We start from the raw sequence: 18,063 nt of genomic DNA on the forward strand, positions 1-18,063 counted from the left end.
GGATATACTTTCAGATTGATCCCATAGTAACTTCATCAAATTCGGTTCAGTACCTTGGTTTTTAAATTAAAAGTAACGTATACTCGCTAAACTATCTGAAATAGCACCTTGTATCGAATCGGCAACGTAGTAATAAAACGCAGCGTACTTTTATTATTGTTAAAATGAGGAAATCAGGTGCATTATCTCATAAACGTTAACGGTCTCCAATCGCAGATACAAATCCTACTGTTAAGAGCATCTAAAGCCCACGAAATCTACAATTTTCTCAGCACATCCACAATTTTGTCCAAAATTAATATGCATACACTTTATATAATTTTTTTCCCATAACAAAAATATGAAAATATCAAGATTCCTGTTAAATGTCCTGTGTTAGGTAATACAATAGATAATAACAATACGAAAAAAAATACTAAAATAAGCACAAATCTTTTATTTATAACATAATTTAAAATGTAAATCTTGTAAAATTCTTGATAAAATATTCAACAATTCTTATTAACGTTAATATATCATTTAATTATAGTAACTTATTTATACTTTTTCATAGGTATATTCATTTCTATTTCTAGGTCTTAATTATTATTTATTTTCACTAATGGCATTCGACACTAGGAATAGATCTCATCAAGTACCTACAATAATTTATATCTAATATAGTAATAACATATGCATTAACGAAAGTATATAACATAACATTAATAAAGCTAAACAAGGTAAACTTTACAAACATAACTCGTCAATATCATTTTGGCACAAATTACCAAATGAATAAAATAAAATTTTGAAATGGTAAATTGTAACTTTAATACAAACCATAAGGGTAATAATAAGAATTTGCATTTTTAATCAAATTCCAAAAAAAGGTTATCTATAAAAATATGATGACTATTTAACATCTCATACAATCATAGATCGTACAACATTATTTAATTCTAGTTCCAAAATTATTATTAAGTTGAAGAAAGAAATACTTTTAAAACTGGTTTTTAGGATACCAATGTAGATCGTTAAAATTACCTGAGTAATACAATTTTGAAGAAAAAAAAACTGTCACATTTTGCAAATTCATAAAATTACCATGACTTCTAGAAAATAATTTTATTATTTTTATTATCATTATTCAACAATGAACATAAGTAATAACTGCGCAACAGGAAATTGATTATTTATGGTTATATTAGCCATATAGACATACAATTTCATTGTTTAAAAATACTGATCTTCGTATGAGGAGATAAAAAGAATTCACTGTTACCACACTTTTATGATTTAATATACATGCCATTTATGACATAGTCATAAATATACAAGCCAGTTATACAGACGCTAAACAATTTCTCTTCATACATCAATATCATTAATATAATCTACTATTAAAATCATTCAACTATTGAATATAAGTATTGACAACTAAACGCTGCAACTGAATACCTACTGAAGTAATTCCTTTCTACGAATTAAATATAAAAAAAAAAATGTCTTAGTAACAGCTTGTGAACACGTAACAAATACAGATGGATACTTGTCAATTGCATACTCATTTAATATATTGTATTAATGGTAACCAAATACACATTGTATATCACTAACTTAAACAATTAAGAATATTATAATACGTATATAGGATGAGATAAAGTGTATTTTAGCACCAATGAAAACATTAAAATTTTGGTGGTATGTTTAATATTTGCACCTAATTATTAATATAGTTTGTCGAATATTAACACGAAGTATTTAACGATAAATATTTACCTCCCTCTATATTTTGAATATTTTGTATTAGTTGTAGTCACGAGCAGGCTCATCTAATTGCACCTTATTTTTGCACTTTTTTTTTTTATTTCTACATAATATTTAGGCACTTTTCAATACAAACGCAAATGTTAGAATTTATTATCTTTAACTGCATTTTCTTATAACTACCTATCTTCTGCCCATAATATTATATAGTAATAGTATTTATACTTGAAATTAGAGTTGTATGTAGTATAAGTGGCCAATAGCACAGCAACTGCTATCTTACTAATACATTAATGTAACATTTCACATATTTGTTATTCAATCACTATTAAACGCCTAAATGGATTTGAATATAGTATACTGATGAACCATAAAATAACACCAACGTTTATTGTCCTAAATCACACGGGAAAACTGCGCGTTAAAATCATTACTAACTGAATCAGGTTTACGGACATGTTTTAAAGTAAATCTCAAAAAGTAGCATATACAAAAAAAAAGAGAATATATCATAACGAAATATGCGCTTATTTAAAGCTACACCTTTACTAATACAAATATAAATACCGCATCTAATTTTACTAATAAATAAATAATAACAACATTTTTCGCGTCTATAAACACTTTTATAAGTGTCCTGACCTATCTATATCTTATACATAGATGGAGTCCCAATAAAACTCAATTTGATGTTCATGTGGTCATAATACTCTGAAATGTCATATGCAAGTAAAATTCACTATTGCAAATTCAGTTAGTCGATTAAACAATATTGAATTGTATTTAAATTACATTATTCCTATACAATTTTTTGTATTATGGGGTTTATTTCTGTATAACATGTAAAAGTCCAAAGGTTGCAAAAATGGCAATTTACAAAATTGCCATTCTTTCATTGTAATTTCACATTATTCTAACTTTAACATATACAATGTAATGATTTTTGTATTGTATATCATAATGTAATCAAAATATATATATGCTATATAACCGTGTCACATCTCTATGTAGTGAAAATACATATTGTAATGGGTGATAAAGACTATTCTAAAAATATTATTTTTTTAGAATAATCTTTATTTGATCACAAATATTTATTACTTTTATATTTTAACAACCTTTGAAATATGAAACAATTTTATTTTAATTTTCCATACTAAATTATATATCGTCAATTTCAAATCTAAAGCTTGTATAGAATGTTTAAAATTTCATATTTCGAGATATGATTCTTAACCCTCTCTTTGCATGATATTTTTTTTATTAGTGAAATAAAACAAGGTGATATAACCCATGTTCAAAATTAAGGAAAAATGATTAAAAAAAATAGATTTGACAGATATGTTTTTTTTTTCTACAATGGACATTAAAAAGGTATCCAGGCACGATCAACTTAAAGTGAACTTCGTCTTTTATATAATTTTTGGGCATTCAATATTATGATGGAAATTTCCACTATTATGCAAAGAAGGGTTAAGGAAAGTTCTATTAGTTTCATGAATACTGTTGCTGAATTTCAACTTACACCCATTCTGTTACAAACTGTATAAATTATAGAAACTAAAAAACTTCAGAAATAACAATCATATAATTGAAATGATTGTATGCAAAATGTAAACACTTATCATATATATATACTTATACTATGATTGTCGTAGTAAAATCCACTCTTACAAAAGAGATACTTTATATTGTATTATATACACTTTAATGTCTATAAAATCCAATATATCAAAATTTTAACTATATATTAATTTCAGTTCAGTGAATGTCTTCTTCAACTTTCTGTTTTAGTTTCACAAGGCACATCATAAAGTCTCAACACCTATTCTTTTTCCTGGCTTAAAGAAAATAGAATGAAAGCTAAGGCACATTTTTTTAAATATAATAAAAAAAAAATTAATTTCTTTGACCATGACTGGTCCACATGTGTTCTTTGAATGTTTCTCGCATAGTAAAGGATCTTGGACATAAGTAACAACACAGTCTATTGGTCAAATCTGAATGCATAAGCCTCACATGATACTTTAGTGCAGACTGATTTGAATATTTCATGCCACAGTGAGGGCAATCACCACAGATTGCTGCATGATTAGATTGTTGGTGGGATACTCCTTGCGATGTTGAAGGGTTGGTACCTAACACAGGAACATTCATACCTGCCAGTAACAACAAAGCCTGTGATTGTTCTTGACTGTATGTATTTTCAGTATCTGTACCATCTTGATGTTCTGATAATAATACTTCTGGCTCATATTCCATTTCTGACTTTGGAGACTGGTTTTCTGGCTTTACCACTGTTTCATCAGAAGATGGAGCTTTAAGTGGACTCTTAATAAAGGTAACTGTATCTGTATTTACATCTTTTGCTCTCGTGTTTGGTATATCTGGTATGTTGGATACTTTCTTTATTGTACTATTGGCACAGACTTCAGTTTTAGATGGGTTTATACCTAAAACAAAAACCACAATATACCTACATAAATTTGTGAAATAACTTCTAGTATATTAAATACAATTTTTAACAGAAGGTTATGGTTATATTGTAGTAATGAAGGGTATATTTCTTAGTTGGACATTTATAAGGTACAAATTGGTAATTATGCCTTTATGTATAATCACATGCAGAGTGGTCTTGGCATAAAATGGGCTACCCTTTTCTTTCCCGTGGGTGTCATAAGAGGCGACTAAGGGAACTAAATGGTTGAAGGAAAGGTAACAGTGTCCCATCATCAGTCTCTTAAACATCACCAAAAGCCTAACTGTGATTATCAACCTGCACACCAAGCTTGGTAACTACTGGCAAAATCTCAATTATGCATGAGGCCTATATTCAACAGTGGGCAGTTAATAGTTGATATGAAATATGAATGTATATTCATGACACTAGTAAACCAGACAATTTGGTGCCACTCTTTGAGATTATAATAATTTTTAATATTATAAAAATAATATACAATACTAAAGTTATGGAATAATGTCCAAAACAATACACAGCTGTATTATAAAACAATTGTTACTAAGATATTGAATAAATTTTAGAAACCAATGTAAATGAATACGTAATAATATAATTTTTCCAATAAGGGAATCAGTTTTCTTTGTATGCCTAGTCAATTTTTACTTACAAACATTTGTTTTTTTATACAGCTGTGTATTATATAGATACATAAATAAATTTTTATATTTTATATATTGTGAATTATGCTGTCACTTATACTTTTTAATAAGAAAATAAAGTAAAACATATATTTGCATTACCTGAGAGTAAAGATCTAGCAAGCATGCTATTTTCATAATCTGGAAGACTATCATCATTTTCAGAATTATTTAAAGGAGGACCTATAGATAAATTATCTTCATCAATTCGTTCAGTTTTAATAATAACAGGAATGTCACCTTGTGTACCTGTAACCTGCAATCAAAATTTATTATCATAGGTCTATTCCTTAATAAAAGTTTTTTATACACAACATAACTGTATATTCAGAAGCTAGAGACAATTTAAAACATCTGTTTTTTATAACAGACATAAAGTATGACTTAAGTAGCTCCTAACAGACAAAATATAAGTTGTGTGTTTACAAATAACTAAGACACATTCAATCATCCACATCACAATTGAAAAACATAAGAAATTTAACTAGCAAGTATGTAAGTCTGATATACCTATTTTTCCATTTACCTGGATAGATGTAGAATTTTTTCCATTAGTAGTTATAACTGTTTGTTCATTTTTGCCATCACATTTTTTATCTACACTATTTTCAGATACAAAAGTTGCATTATCCGATTTAGGCAACTGTGAAAAACTATTCCTATTGTAAATATCACATGTTTCCAGAAGTTTTCCCTTCTTACTACCACTTTCTCCAATTGTTACATCATTAGGCTTATCAGATGTACTACTTCGCCGTTTTTTCAAAGCAGGTATTTTTGTTTCTTTGTGACCAGAACCAAACTGTGACTTTGCTGATATTGTCAGTTGTGTATAAAGTTTGTTTGATGTATTAGGAGATGAAAAATTATCTTTCTGAAATGTAATAAATAAAGTTAAATAATAATTGCTAAATAATACATATCTAATTTAAGAATGTAATAAAATTAAATATATTACAATGATAATATTGAATATAAATATATTGTGTGTAATAAGAGTTTAAAATAGCACCATAGACAATAAATAACAAGCATTTTTTTGTTTGATGGCTGAAGTTCATACCTAGTAATTAATAAGTACTTTCTTTCTAATGTTACACACACTAGAATTTTTTTATATGATTCTCTAATAATAGACAAATCAAAATTTATAAATAAAATTATCTACCTGTTGGGTTACTCCTGTAAGACCTTTGACTTGTAATAGGGCTGCTGTATGCAAGAATGATGACAATTTGCTTTCTTCAATAAACACTTGTCCCTGGTACATATAAGACAGTAGGCTTACAATATCATCAGCCGACACATCTTTCAGAATTATAACTGGATGCTGACAGGGATTTTCCTAAAAAATATAAATTTATATGTATAGTGGAAAAATCTTATGAGAAAGGTACAGGTACACACAGGTATTTTGAGGAGGCAAACCATAAAAACAGCTGACTTTATAACATAAAAATAACTATAATTATGAATGTGTTAGCAGAAAGATGAAGGTTATTAATGTCCCGAGTCATTCACCTTGAACACATTCCTGAAGTACGGACTGCACGCGGACAGTATGACTTTATGGGCCTTGATGTTTCTGCCCTCGCAAGTGAGCGTAACGTCAACCAAATCTTCCGAACACTTAAGTGAATCTAAAGCACTAACTATATTAGTTTGGAAATTGTTCCAACGTAAACAAAATTGATCTGCCATTACTGTGTAGTATTCGGAAAAACCTGCAAAAATAAATAAATTTGTTAATCACAATTTTTCTCAATCAAGACTTCACTGAAATAAGACACATTTCCAATTAAAGAAAACTCACCAGTTGTAACCTACGCATCACATTAAAAATATCATTAGACTTTAATCAACTAATGTCTTTTTAAATTAGTATTTGTTAGAAAAATGCATAAAAATGCAATGCATCATGACCTCCATTGACACTTTCTTTCACTTTCACTTTTTTTTTTTTTTTTTTTTTTTTGTATTTGTGTTGCCTAGTCTTCAAAAAGATAAATTGTCTGGAATTCACTTTCTGTATTTGTGTTGGTATATGTGTGTGCAATGCTCTTACATACCTACATTTGTCTATTCATAATATCTATGATTTAACAGCCAGTACGAATGTCAGTGTGACATGACTGAGATTATAGTTATTTTAAGAAAACACAATTGAGGCACTTTAATTTCCAAAGTTTTACTTATACTATCATAGTATAGTAAAGCTAATGAATATAGTAATATAGTAAGATCATATTCTCGTTTCTACTTGTCTTGATTGAATATGCATTTTTTCTGATTTGATAGTTTAATATGTTCTTTATTTCTCGTGCCCTCTACTATCGAACTTGATTGAAATGCGCATTGACAGAAGAGTATAAATATGCAAAATAAAGATAATATTTACATAAAACAGGAAGACATTCAAAATTGTTCGATTTTTACTTAATTTTATAATATTATAACAAAATCATTTAACGCTACATTATCTATCTTTGGCTAAGATCTTGAACCTGAGTTCATTAACTTTTAATTAGTGTCTTACCCTCTTACCAAACTTTCGGTTTCGGCTAGTTTCGGCTAGAAATTCTACTTTCGGCAATAGTTTCGGTTTCGGCCAAAAAATGGCTGAAACTTTATGTGTATGTTTATGTTGTGTGTGTGTCTAACTGAAAGTTATTTTTTTAAGTTTATTTCCAAGAGTAAGTCATAATTTTAACATGTTTTTACATATAAATATATATAACACATTTGTTACATACTTTAATTAGTGTTTATTATTACCCTTTAACTATCTGTGTGTTTCTGTAAATAATTGTGTGAAAAATACACTAGATTTCAGTATAGAAGAAAAATTTTAAGTATGTTTCAGTAAGTTTCGATTTCGGTTTCGACTGTAAAACCTGTTTCGGTTGGACACTACTTTCAATGAATCGTTTACTTCTTCAAATGGCTGTTGACAAAAAAACAATTGTGATCAATACCATTTAAATATCGAATATAGCTGTCAATCGGACTATTATGCTTAACGAGCTCCGCGCCCATGTTTTTGGCTTGTTTAACCAATCACAATAGATATAAATCTATTGCTGCTGCAACTGCTTATAACAAACATCTTCATGCTAATCGGATTGTATTCCGCTAAAATTTAATGATTATTATTTGTCTGCTTTATTTGTTTCTAGTCATATTGTGTTGTACGTATGATAATTAAGAAATTTACTTTTGAAAAGTAAAATTTTTATATAATAAGATTTGTAATCATATAGTTATCTCATCGAGTACAAGGTGTAGGTAGGTATGAAGCATGATTTTAATTTCAATTTGCGAGCCTCCGCAACTTTATTTAAAACAACTTTATATTTTTGTTCTACAAATTTTTCTGATTGTCTATACTATATATGTTGCTATAATATATATAATGATAAAAATATTATATTATATTTTTTTTGTATAATTTTTGTAATAAAATTTATTGGTTATTCTCAAGTTCTTCTTTTAGGTTTTCTTCTCTAGATTAAAAATGTGCTTATGACACGTCTACGTGACAATTGTAAAATTGACATTGACAATTTGACAGACAGAGAGTGACTCGAAAATACTCGAAATATCTCGAACGAATATTAACTACAACGATCGTCGTTTATTGTTGTTGTCATAGCATTGACTTGGTGAAATTAGAATTTTATCTTTATATTCTTTTCTTTCTTTCTTACTAACATAAAACTTGTAGCTATAGCCGCATTATTATCCAATTATTTCCTAATCGATCAAACAATAACGATGGCTAATGATCCTGAAAGATTTGATTCAATGCTTCTTGCCATGGCACAGCAGCATGAAGGCGGCGTAAAAGATGTAAGTCGGTTTTGAAATAATTTACGAAATATAAAATCTAAAAGGTTATTTTGATAGCATTTCATAAAACTTAGAAATACTCTTTTTTCTTACCGTTCTAGGAACATTAAAATTGTCACACCATGTGATTGACATGATTCTTAGTTTTCATGAATTATCACTGGTATCACCAGTCTCCGTGAAAAATTTATAATACGAAATTGATGTTCCTATTTTTTTATTTATTATAATAATGAACATCTTGTATTAAGTTCTTTGTTTGATTTAGGTTAGAAAAATTACAAATAAACGGCCTACCCACCTGGTAAAAAGTTGTAATTGTCACCTATAGACAGAAATTACAATTAATATCACAGACTATTATGCCCATAGTATCCGTCTTTCAAAAAAAGTGTTCACACTCACTTTTTATCTTTATCCGAGCAGTAAGTGCTTTATATTATTCCTAAATTCGTGTATGATATCATATATGCGTGAATATATTTGTTATTCATATATATTTATTTATTTATATATGTAATTTTAGTATGTATGTATATCAATAATTAGTAGTACCGCATTCGAGTATTCTGACACTTCCCTATGGTTGACTGGGAGAGAATGCTTTTAGCATTAAGTCCGCCATATACACATATTTGTACTAATGAATAAATAAAAAATAAAATATCCTCTTGCATTGCCATTCCTAAGGATCCAAGGTGTTATGCTTTTGTACCTTATAATTTCACTGCCATAACCTATCTATCAAACAGAAACACAGTTCATAACCAGAACATATTAACATTATAAATACATTTTATCACAATAAAATAATCAGTGCTTATGACAGTTTATAGAGGAGGCCAGATTATATAAAGTTTTCTTATATAATATATTATATTCCTCTTGTTTTAATTAAAGTAAATTATATTATTTTCTAGCTCTTGAAAACAATTGTTGGATTTCTTGCAAGAAAAACAGACTTCTTCACTGGAGGCAAAGAAGGTGACTGGGAAAAAGTAAGTTTATTTAACCAATATTTTGTTTTAAATAGTTTTATTTAAATTTATTTATGGGATGACTTTATATTTTTTATTATTATTATCTCATTAATATTTTTAAAACTCATTTTTTAATGGTGTCTATATACATGCATAAGGGGAATTTTACAAACTTTCTATGTTTGTTGTTTCTGACAAATGTTTCAACTTCAACTAGAAGTCTTCATGGTGTATACATTTATTTTTATTGTGCATGTATATAGAATTCCATTGGTAGTAACCTAGTAACACTAGTAATAGAATACAAGAATACTTGATACTGGGTAGAATACCATGAAACTTAAATGACATTTTCTATTAAAAAACATTAACTTTTCCAGCTGTAAGTTATGTTACAAATGAAAATGCATTTTTTTCTGAAGTAATGTAATATTACTAAAATTTATACCTACATATTTATTAGTCTCAGCATAAATTTAAAAATATTCTTTGCAAAATGATTACCCTTGATTTTTATACAAGCCATTAATCTGCCGGGCCACGAATCTATGGATTTATGCACTGTTTTCAAGGGAAATTTAGCCAAAAATATTTTAAGAGACTCAATGTTGCTGTGTCATTTAGAGCAGGCTATGTCCTCTAAATCTGACCACAATTTGAAGTCTAAAGTATTGAGGTTTGGGCTAGATGAGGGCCAGTCTTCAGCTCTTATAAAGTCCGGAACATTGGTTTTAAGCCAGGCTTGGGTAGGTCATGCCTTGTGACCAGGTGCGGTGTCCTGCTGGAAAGTCCACAGTATATTTTAAAAAAATCTATTGCTGAGAGGTTTCACAGCATGATCCAAGACTATCTTGATACACTTTAGCTGAAGTTTTCACTCCTTTTTCGCAAAAATGTAGTATCGTGGCTCCTTGATAAGACACAGCCCACTAAACCATCACTGACACAGGTTGATGACCTGGTTGTACCTTTCCGTCCATTTGAGCAGCTTTTTTAAAACTGTGAGCATATACTTTATCATTGTAGTGTTCTTCAATCGTAAAAAAAATTTTATCATTAAAAAGGATATTTCTGTGCCTATCAGCTGTGTATCGTGACAGAAGGCGTTTTGATCGATTTATTTAATTGTAAAGTTTGATTTAGGGCATATTCTGTATGTCATTGATAAACACTGAGCTTCAGGTCTTGTTTACGCGATAGATACTTGATATGTGACAGAGTCCTAGCGGGAATCTTCATTTCTCGCGATAAGGTTTTTCGCTTTAACAGCATTAACAGTCTTTGTAGTTCTAACAGCACTTTCTGTCTTCGACGGAGAAAATGTTGTTATAGGTAGCTCTATACCCACTTTATGCAAAGCGATCACTGCAATCCTATTTTCTTTAACACCCCATTCCATATTGTAATTTGATAATGAACATGAAAAAATATGTGAAATGGCACTAAATCTAAAGTTTTTAAAATAACAAATGTGTTTCAAATTCAAAATAATTAAAAAGTTGAAAAAAAAGAAAAGTTTTTATGTAACAGTATCTATGGCCAGACTAGTTATTTATCAAGTTATCATAACAGTTTCTTTGTCAGTATTTGAGTAAACAAAATGGTAAATATCTAAGCTATGATTTTTTTCTATTAAAAACTATATGGTTTTTATTTATTAAAATTAATAATATCTATCTTTTCACATCTTTTGTGAAATAGGGAAAAAGAACAGTCTCAAGAGCCTATATCCTTACATGTTTTGCTTCATCTAGTTTTTATATCTCATCCCATGCATGTGTATCAATTGTTTATTATTTGTTTGCTTTGAATATGGTTATCTTTATGGACAAAAATACTACCTTTTCTTCTAACAAGAATGATAAATACTATTTTTGTTTTATTAAACCCACTATACATAAGGCACAAAAAACTAAATTTATTAACTTAAATTACTTAAACCTATGCTAATTTAGAATAGTTTGTTTCTAAATTTGTTTGTTTTAAATTGTTCTGACAGCAAATAAAACCTTAAAACTGATTTACGCAAAGCAATCTCATTATTGTGTTATGGAAGTTGTAATATTTTTATAAATAATAAATTTACTCCCTGTAGGTTGTTAAAGACACATTCTATGAACATGCAAAGAAGGCGCGTGATGAAGCAAATAAAATAAAGAAAGAAAAAGAAGAAGCTGATAAAAGATTGAAAGATATTCAGCAAAGAAAAGAACAGGAAAGGCTTCAGCAAGATTTTGAGGCTGCTTCTGTTACTGAAATCACAGATCAAGAAGCTGCCAAATTGCAGGAGGATATTGAAAAAGATAAAAAGAAAAGTAAGAATTTTTATGTATATTGATAAGAGTATTTTGAAATCTTAATAAAAATAGCAATGTCATTATCAATGTCATTATATTCATTGTGCTCTTAAAAAGATAATTAAAAAATAAAATTTATACCCACTGCAAATGTAACTATTTCATTTTGAATAGTTATATTTGCAGTTCATTACAAACACATAAAATGAAATGACTACCACAAATGTTTGTGGGAGAAAATGTATGTTAGGGTTTAGTGCCAAAAAGTGAAAAGATTTTTTATTGTGTGACATAGTCCATTCCGTCTATTACTGCAGGTAAGCTTACCATTCCTTTTTCATTAAAAAAAGTATCATACTATCAAAAAAAGTACTTTAGCAACTATTTATATTATTGATTTTAAATTAAAATGGTAACAGTTTTATATATTGTTGACTCAACCATAATAATATATATTTAAAAAATATTTATGTATATATGAGAGGATGGATCCTCTCTAGTTTGCATATTCCAAATCTGTATTTATTTAGGTATATCTGTGTACCACTACATATAAGAATATAGTTAAAGTAGTATGGCACTAAAATCAAGGCATATGATTTTTGTTAATTATTTTGTATTGTACAATGTTGTAAAAAATCACATACTTATTAGCCAGAAATTTTGTAATTGTATGGATTCTAATTTATTCTGGAAAAGATCGCGTATTATCTTTCACTTCATTTTTTACGCGTAATAAAAACCATTAATAAATGCGAGATAAGTTAAACATAATCATCTTTTATATTTTTTCTAGAAGCGGAGCTTGGTAGTGGCGATGAAGGCGAAACAGTAGAAGCAGATACACCAGAAGATGATGATGATCCAAAAGAGAAAGGCAAATTGAAGCCAAACTCGGGCAATGGGTGCGACCTTGAAAACTATAGGTGGACCCAAACTTTAGAAGAAGTCGAGGTATGTTTTTTTTAATGGGTGAAAATGGTATGCACTATCAGTATATGCTGGCGGAGCATCAGTGAGAGGTGATAGGTGAAGGTGAAAGCAGGTCAGTTAGCCCATTGTGCAGAATTCCATGAGAATTAACCATGATGGTTTTCAGAGGTAACCGCGTGGAGGTCGACCTGATAGGGTACATTGCAAGCAATGGAACTGTTTGATCCCATTACTACGAGGAGGGATCAAAAAGTAGAAAGAATGAGATAGAATATAATGACTATTGATAACTTAATCATTTATTTTTCTACATAGCCTCCAAGTCTCTCTACACACCGAGTCAAGTGCTTTTCCAAGACTTCAATCCCTTTTAAAAAAAAAGTTTGTCTTGGTCCTGCAAAAAGCTCTCTACGGCATTCATTACCTCGTTATCATCTTCGTACCTGTTAGCTAGGTGCCAGATCTGGTGAATAAGGGGGGTGGTCAACTAATTCTAAGCCAGCTTGCTGACTAGCAGCCATCACAACTGCCGACCTGTATACGGGTGCGTTGTCGTGATGAAACAGCACGCCCCTTCGAAGTTTATCTCTCCTTTTCTGTTTAATGGCATTCCTCAACTTGGGAATTAAAGCTGCATAATATTGGCCTGTAATAGTGGTTCCACGCTTCAGGTAATCAATCAACAATATCCCTTCTGAGTCCCAAAATATCGAGGCTGTAACCTTGCCAGCCGATGCCACGGCACGAAACTTCTTCGGGGTCGGTGATGATGGCCGTTTCTATTACGAAGATTGCTGTTTTGTCTCGGGATTATAACGATGGACACATGTTTCGTCCATTGTTACGAAACGAGACAAAAAGTTTTCAGAATCTTAAAACTTGTCCAACAATATCTTCGAAATGTCAAGTCGATTTTGTTTCTGATTGTCTTTTAACATTCTCGGCGCCCATTTTCCGGAGGCTTTTCTCATACTCAAAGATTGTTTCAATATGGATTGAATACTTTCATATGAAATGCCCGTTTTTTGAATTAAGTATCGGATGGTAACTCATCGATCGCTCAATACAATTTTCTCGTCTTTCGCAACATTTTCTTGGGTGACTGACGTCGATGGACGGCCGCAACGATGTTCGTCTTCCGCGCTTGTTCTCCCTACTCGAAATTGAGAAGCCCACCTTGCGACATTGGAGTACGACGGAGCAGATTCTTCTAATGTTGCCTCCAAATCGCAATGAATGTCTTGCGTCGTTAACTTTTTGAAACAGAGGTATTTAATAACGACTCGCACTTCTTTTTTCTTCATTTTCAAGAACACGTTCCGACACGAACCATACAAATGACTACATTCAGAAAAAACAAAAGAGAGTCGAATTTTCTTTATTAATATTACGAATATGTATCTGAGCTATGCCTGCCAGTATTTTTTTTTTTTCTCTCCAAGAAGTATGTCGTTCTCACTACTTTTTGATCCCTCCTCGTAATAATTCTTTCCCTCAGTCCCATTGTTTTCCACGTTGCTGCTATACTGTGTAGGAGACTGAGAAAGAATTGGCATGGGAGTTTTTGTCCCATTTATGTTATGATTACATGTATAGGCAATAGGTGAAATACAACATGTGGAGGTATAACTCATACTCCTCCGAAATAGTAATGTATGAGGAGTAGTAACATTGGCATCTTACAATCAATACACTTTATATTAGATCTGTGAAGACCATTTTGCTTTACGTGCATAGGCATTTATAGAAATGACTGTTTTCACTTTCAATAAGACTGACAATTTGTTAGCCATTACAAGCTGCATGAAAAAAATTCAATATTTGTTATCCACACATTACTTCCAAACTGTTTTATATAACTTGACCCTACTTGTTGTAGTTAAATATTTGTAAGCTCCATTTCTGACGAAACTTAAATTATTATTATTTGTCCTCTTAGCCATTTACAGAACTGCGGTCATTCGTAAACTGACAACTTTGATTGTAAATTGTTGTTATAGTTGACTTTAACGATTTATTGGTCAATTGCACCGACCATATGACATTGATATCGTACAAGTGACCAAAATAAGCCTTATACTAATGGTATAGTAAATATGAGTGAGTTATTTTTGGCCCTATAAGAGATATAATTACCTACCTATTTTGCATACTTCAAGACTCTCACTATTCATTTTTGAGTGAGGTGAGACTGTGTGGTACCTAAATACTTATTATTTACAAATATTAAAGATTTAGGGTAATCCTCAATCTACTGATTACATGTACGCATCGCAATCTTCTATAATTCATGTAAATAGCCCTATATACATCTCAGCACCATTTAGACTGCAACTAAGCAGCTCCTGTTATTTTATGATAACTAATAGACTAACTTTTATACTTGTCGTGGGCAAATCTTGGAATTCATAACTTCATAATTTTATTTATTATATTGTATAGTAATTTTATGAAATGCTTGTGTTTCATGATATGTCCAGCTGAAACCGTCAACTTTATACATTAATCTATGTTTGATCATATTATTAATGTAGGGTTTCTATGACATTTGAGTAACTTTTGTATAATTCAGTAGTTTTGTGTCTTAACGATTTATAATTTCACTTTTATCTTTAATTAGCACATTATTATTATTAGCTTTTTATCAGAATCGCCTTCATGATACATCACAGAAATAAAACGATATTAGCGCCTCAAATGGTGGAAAACTATTTTACAATATGATCACTAATGTTTGACTATATTGTAAAATAGCTGAGCATTTAGCTTTTTATATCGTCAAACAATATAAATACTTACCTGTAATGTTATAGGTACAGGATATTTAAAAACAAAAGTAAGTGTTACATGTACTTTATTTATATAATTTATCACAGTTCTTTCTTAACAAACATACTTTGTTACACATTACTAGAATCATTCAATTCCATTCACTGTAATTAAAATATAAATAATCTTAATCTATGACATATTCTCTATGCATGATCCATTAGGGTGTAAGTATAACAATGCTGCCAGCATTGCTGTACCACACTATGTTTAATTGGGTTGCTAGTAATGGATCATTTAATATTTATTTATTGTGAAAATTGCAAATTTTCATGTTATAGACAAAAATGTGCAATCTTTTTCACCAATTTAAAATTTTATTACCAATAATAATTAATTAATATTATTTTATATTTCTTTTGGATATACAATTATAGACTATAATATGTTTAATTACATTTTATCCAAAGGTATTCAACATTGGAATATTTGTTTTACTACTTACATACTAAATAGTTTCAAATTATTGGGAATTTTAGAAGGTGACCTACATTAAAATATTGACTATTTTGTCTATTTTAATGTAGACATAATAGATTAGTTTAAGACTTAAATTCGCCAAGTACTAATTATCTATATAAAAGTCTTAGACAACGGATTTAATATCATGTAAGATACACATGACACATGATCAATTTCTCATGTTTCCTCTTATTTATGATACCTTCATATTTTTTGCTAATTTTATTATATTCGTAAAAAGAAGAAGATTATAAGTACTGCGATAAAAATCGTAAGATGGGTTTAATTTTAAATCGGTTTGAAAATGTTTAGTATAAAAGTAAAAAGAAATGTTATATTAATTCTGGTATATGAAAAGAATTCCATTTGAAAGAGTGACGAAACAGATTTACAATGCGAAAGGTATAGCGGAGAATTAAACTAACCGGTCATAAATCAGACAGACTATGCACATACTAAAAATGTAGTCAAGAGTTAAGAGACCATTGATACTCATTTCTTTTTGTTTACCACATAAAGGGCTTGGCGTGAACATAGATGGTATATTTTGGATATTATTTTAATATTTTTCATATATTATACATATTCAGTGATAGAATTTGATATGAGGATACTCATAGCAGAGTTAAAGTGACCGACAATCTAAAGGATAAACGAACTAAATCAGCGATAGGTTGGTCATGTGGTTCGAAAAACGGACAACGATAGGAAAGAAAGGCACTTAAGTGGAGAGCCTGTACAGGCAGCTGTAAAAGGCAGTATAGGACGACCCACTAGGTGGAGCGCCGACCTTAAGTACATTACATAGGGTCGATTGATGCAGGTGGCACGGGACTGCTTCTTATAAAGCAGTGGACAGTTAATGGCTGATATAATGATGATACTTATTCAGATGAATACAAGGTATCACTTCGGGATTAAATATGCAATTTGAAGTTGTATATTTAATACCGAACTAAATTTCTACATAGCTAATTTTATAATTTACATATAGAAGATGCGCTACAATTTAATTGCAAACACAAAAAATACAATAAATAAATATTTAAATACTTAACTAAACACATTTATATAATTGTAAAATACCTACTTATTGTTTTTTTTCACAATAATAGATTAAATTGGGTTTATTGCACTAATTCGCCCATTATAGAAAAAAAATTGTGCGCGGATTATTTATTTTAATAGCACGACACAAATACACTACCTACGTAAAACTTTTTTTTTTAAATTAAATAAGTAGGCATAGTGACATCAATTTAATAGAAAATAATTAGATGTAGTTTTTAAACATTATCGGAAAAAAATACAGATTTATTTTAATAATAATTTTTTAGTTTGTATTTTTCACATGATGAATGGTCTGATATTTATTTAATATAATGTTTGGAAAACTAGATAATAGTAATTTACAAATAAAAATTGATCTAGTTTAATCGTAAATGGGTACCACACACACATTCATTAAAGTATATTTACTATATTACTACTACAATGATAATATGTTTTCAACGCACTTTATAATATTTTAATGAATATAATTAATTAATACTTTTAGTGCTTGTTTATTTTCCAATATTCTTTGAATTAAGAATATTTGTAGATTCCGGTCTCCTTACGCATTCGCACTGAAACAAAAAAAAAATTAAATATATAACTCAGTTTAAAACAATGAATGTTTCAGTCATATAGTACCTGTAATAAGTGGTAATTTTCATGATTAAGTTACTAAATACTATGATTAAATTATGAAAATAGATTATCACCGGATGTATGCCTTTCATACATAGAAAATTATATACACGGAA

General features: G+C 29.5%; 3 protein-coding genes across 4 annotated transcripts in view; 1 reads left to right on the forward strand and 2 right to left on the reverse strand.

The window, feature by feature from the left end:
* Positions 1 to 421: 421 nt before the first annotated feature.
* Positions 422 to 6,855, reverse strand: LOC113511667 (zinc finger and BTB domain-containing protein 37-like). The gene is made up of 6 exons (XM_026895345.3): positions 6,719 to 6,855; positions 6,427 to 6,629; positions 6,074 to 6,250; positions 5,432 to 5,779; positions 5,008 to 5,161; positions 422 to 4,199 (listed from the first exon to the last, which is right to left on the reverse strand). Exons 2-6 carry the CDS (start codon positions 6,604 to 6,606, stop codon positions 3,646 to 3,648), a joined length of 1,413 nt encoding a protein of 470 aa, XP_026751146.1. The 5' UTR covers positions 6,607 to 6,629; positions 6,719 to 6,855; the 3' UTR covers positions 422 to 3,645.
* Positions 6,856 to 8,461: 1,606 nt separating this feature from the next.
* LOC113511597 (nuclear migration protein nudC) overlaps positions 8,462 to 18,063 on the forward strand; it is a 49,271-nt gene continuing 39,669 nt past the window's right edge. Inside the window, exons 1-4 of the mRNA XM_026895247.3 lie at positions 8,462 to 8,754; positions 9,675 to 9,752; positions 11,830 to 12,049; positions 12,828 to 12,985. Coding sequence (XP_026751048.1) covers positions 8,680 to 8,754; positions 9,675 to 9,752; positions 11,830 to 12,049; positions 12,828 to 12,985 — 531 coding nt within the window. The 5' untranslated portion in view covers positions 8,462 to 8,679. The remainder of the gene's footprint in view (positions 8,755 to 9,674; positions 9,753 to 11,829; positions 12,050 to 12,827; positions 12,986 to 18,063) is intronic.
* The window catches only part of LOC113511598 (uncharacterized), a 30,199-nt gene continuing 27,937 nt past the window's right edge, over positions 15,802 to 18,063 (reverse strand). For both annotated transcript variants that reach the window (XM_031913745.2, XM_052895653.1), the window contains exon 5: positions 15,802 to 17,883. In XM_031913745.2, the coding sequence (XP_031769605.1) occupies positions 17,843 to 17,883 (41 nt within the window). In that variant the 3' untranslated portion in view covers positions 15,802 to 17,842. The remainder of the gene's footprint in view (positions 17,884 to 18,063) is intronic.

Source organism: Galleria mellonella, unplaced genomic scaffold (genome assembly GCF_026898425.1).
Source record: "Galleria mellonella isolate WM207_F2 unplaced genomic scaffold, CSIRO_AGI_GalMel_v1 utg117, whole genome shotgun sequence".
Classification (NCBI taxonomy): Eukaryota; Metazoa; Arthropoda; class Insecta; order Lepidoptera; family Pyralidae; genus Galleria; species Galleria mellonella.